The 716-nt window shown below is 60.3% G+C and overlaps 1 protein-coding gene across 1 annotated transcript in view; it reads left to right on the plus strand.

Annotated features, from left to right (window-relative positions):
- The first annotated feature begins 491 nt into the window (after nt 1-491).
- The window catches only part of SLC2A1 (solute carrier family 2 (facilitated glucose transporter), member 1), a 28,412-nt gene continuing 28,187 nt past the window's right edge, over nt 492-716 (plus strand). Inside the window, exon 1 of the mRNA XM_010862638.1 lies at nt 492-707. Within this exon, the coding sequence (XP_010860940.1) occupies nt 690-707 (18 nt within the window). The 5' untranslated portion in view covers nt 492-689. The remainder of the gene's footprint in view (nt 708-716) is intronic.

A 716-nucleotide genomic window follows, 5' to 3' on the forward strand; every position in this document is an offset into this window, starting at 1 on the left:
AATACCACTTACCACATAACAGAGGCTGCTCTAAACACTTTTCAAATATTAACTCACTTAATCTTCATAACAAACCTATGAGGTGGTACAATCATTACAGTTAGTTTCCCGAAGTTATCCCTTGGCGAAGTGAGGACTCCAGTCCTCACTCTCACGCGCTACCGTGTGCGGCTCCGAGTTTGGTCTCACAGCCGGTACGAGCTCCTCCATTTTGCTTCTGGCCCTGAAGCCCAGAGACGTGCGCACACTTGCAGAGAGTCACACAGCCAGAGAATTCTCAGGACTCAGGGAGAAGTGGAGATTCGCAGCCAGAACAAGGTACCCAGCGGGGGCCCTCCTTCCCCAACCCCCTCACTCGCCTGGACCGCGACCGGGGCCCCCTCCTCGCGGAGCCCCGCCCCGGACGTGCCCCAGTCCCCGCCCCCCAGGCTCTACCCACCCCCTCCGCCCGCCCCCCCAGCTTCGCTAGCCAATGGCTGGGGTCCTATAAAGGCGACAGTCGGAGTGCTCAAAGGTAACCAAAGCGAGAATTCAGACAGTGGGCCGCAGGTCTCAGCAACTAGCTCGCTAGGCAGAGGGAGGCCAAGAGAGTCGCAGACGGAGTCTCGAGACCGAAGCCGAAGCGGGATCCACAGAGCGCAGCCTGCCCGCGCACCCGGTGCCGCGAAAGCCTCCAGCGCAGCGCGGCCATGGAGCCCACCAGCAAGGTGAGTCCG

Source organism: Bison bison, unplaced genomic scaffold (genome assembly GCF_000754665.1).
Source record: "Bison bison bison isolate TAMUID 2011002044 unplaced genomic scaffold, Bison_UMD1.0 scf7180017864484, whole genome shotgun sequence".
Lineage (NCBI taxonomy): Eukaryota > Metazoa > Chordata > Mammalia > Artiodactyla > Bovidae > Bison > Bison bison.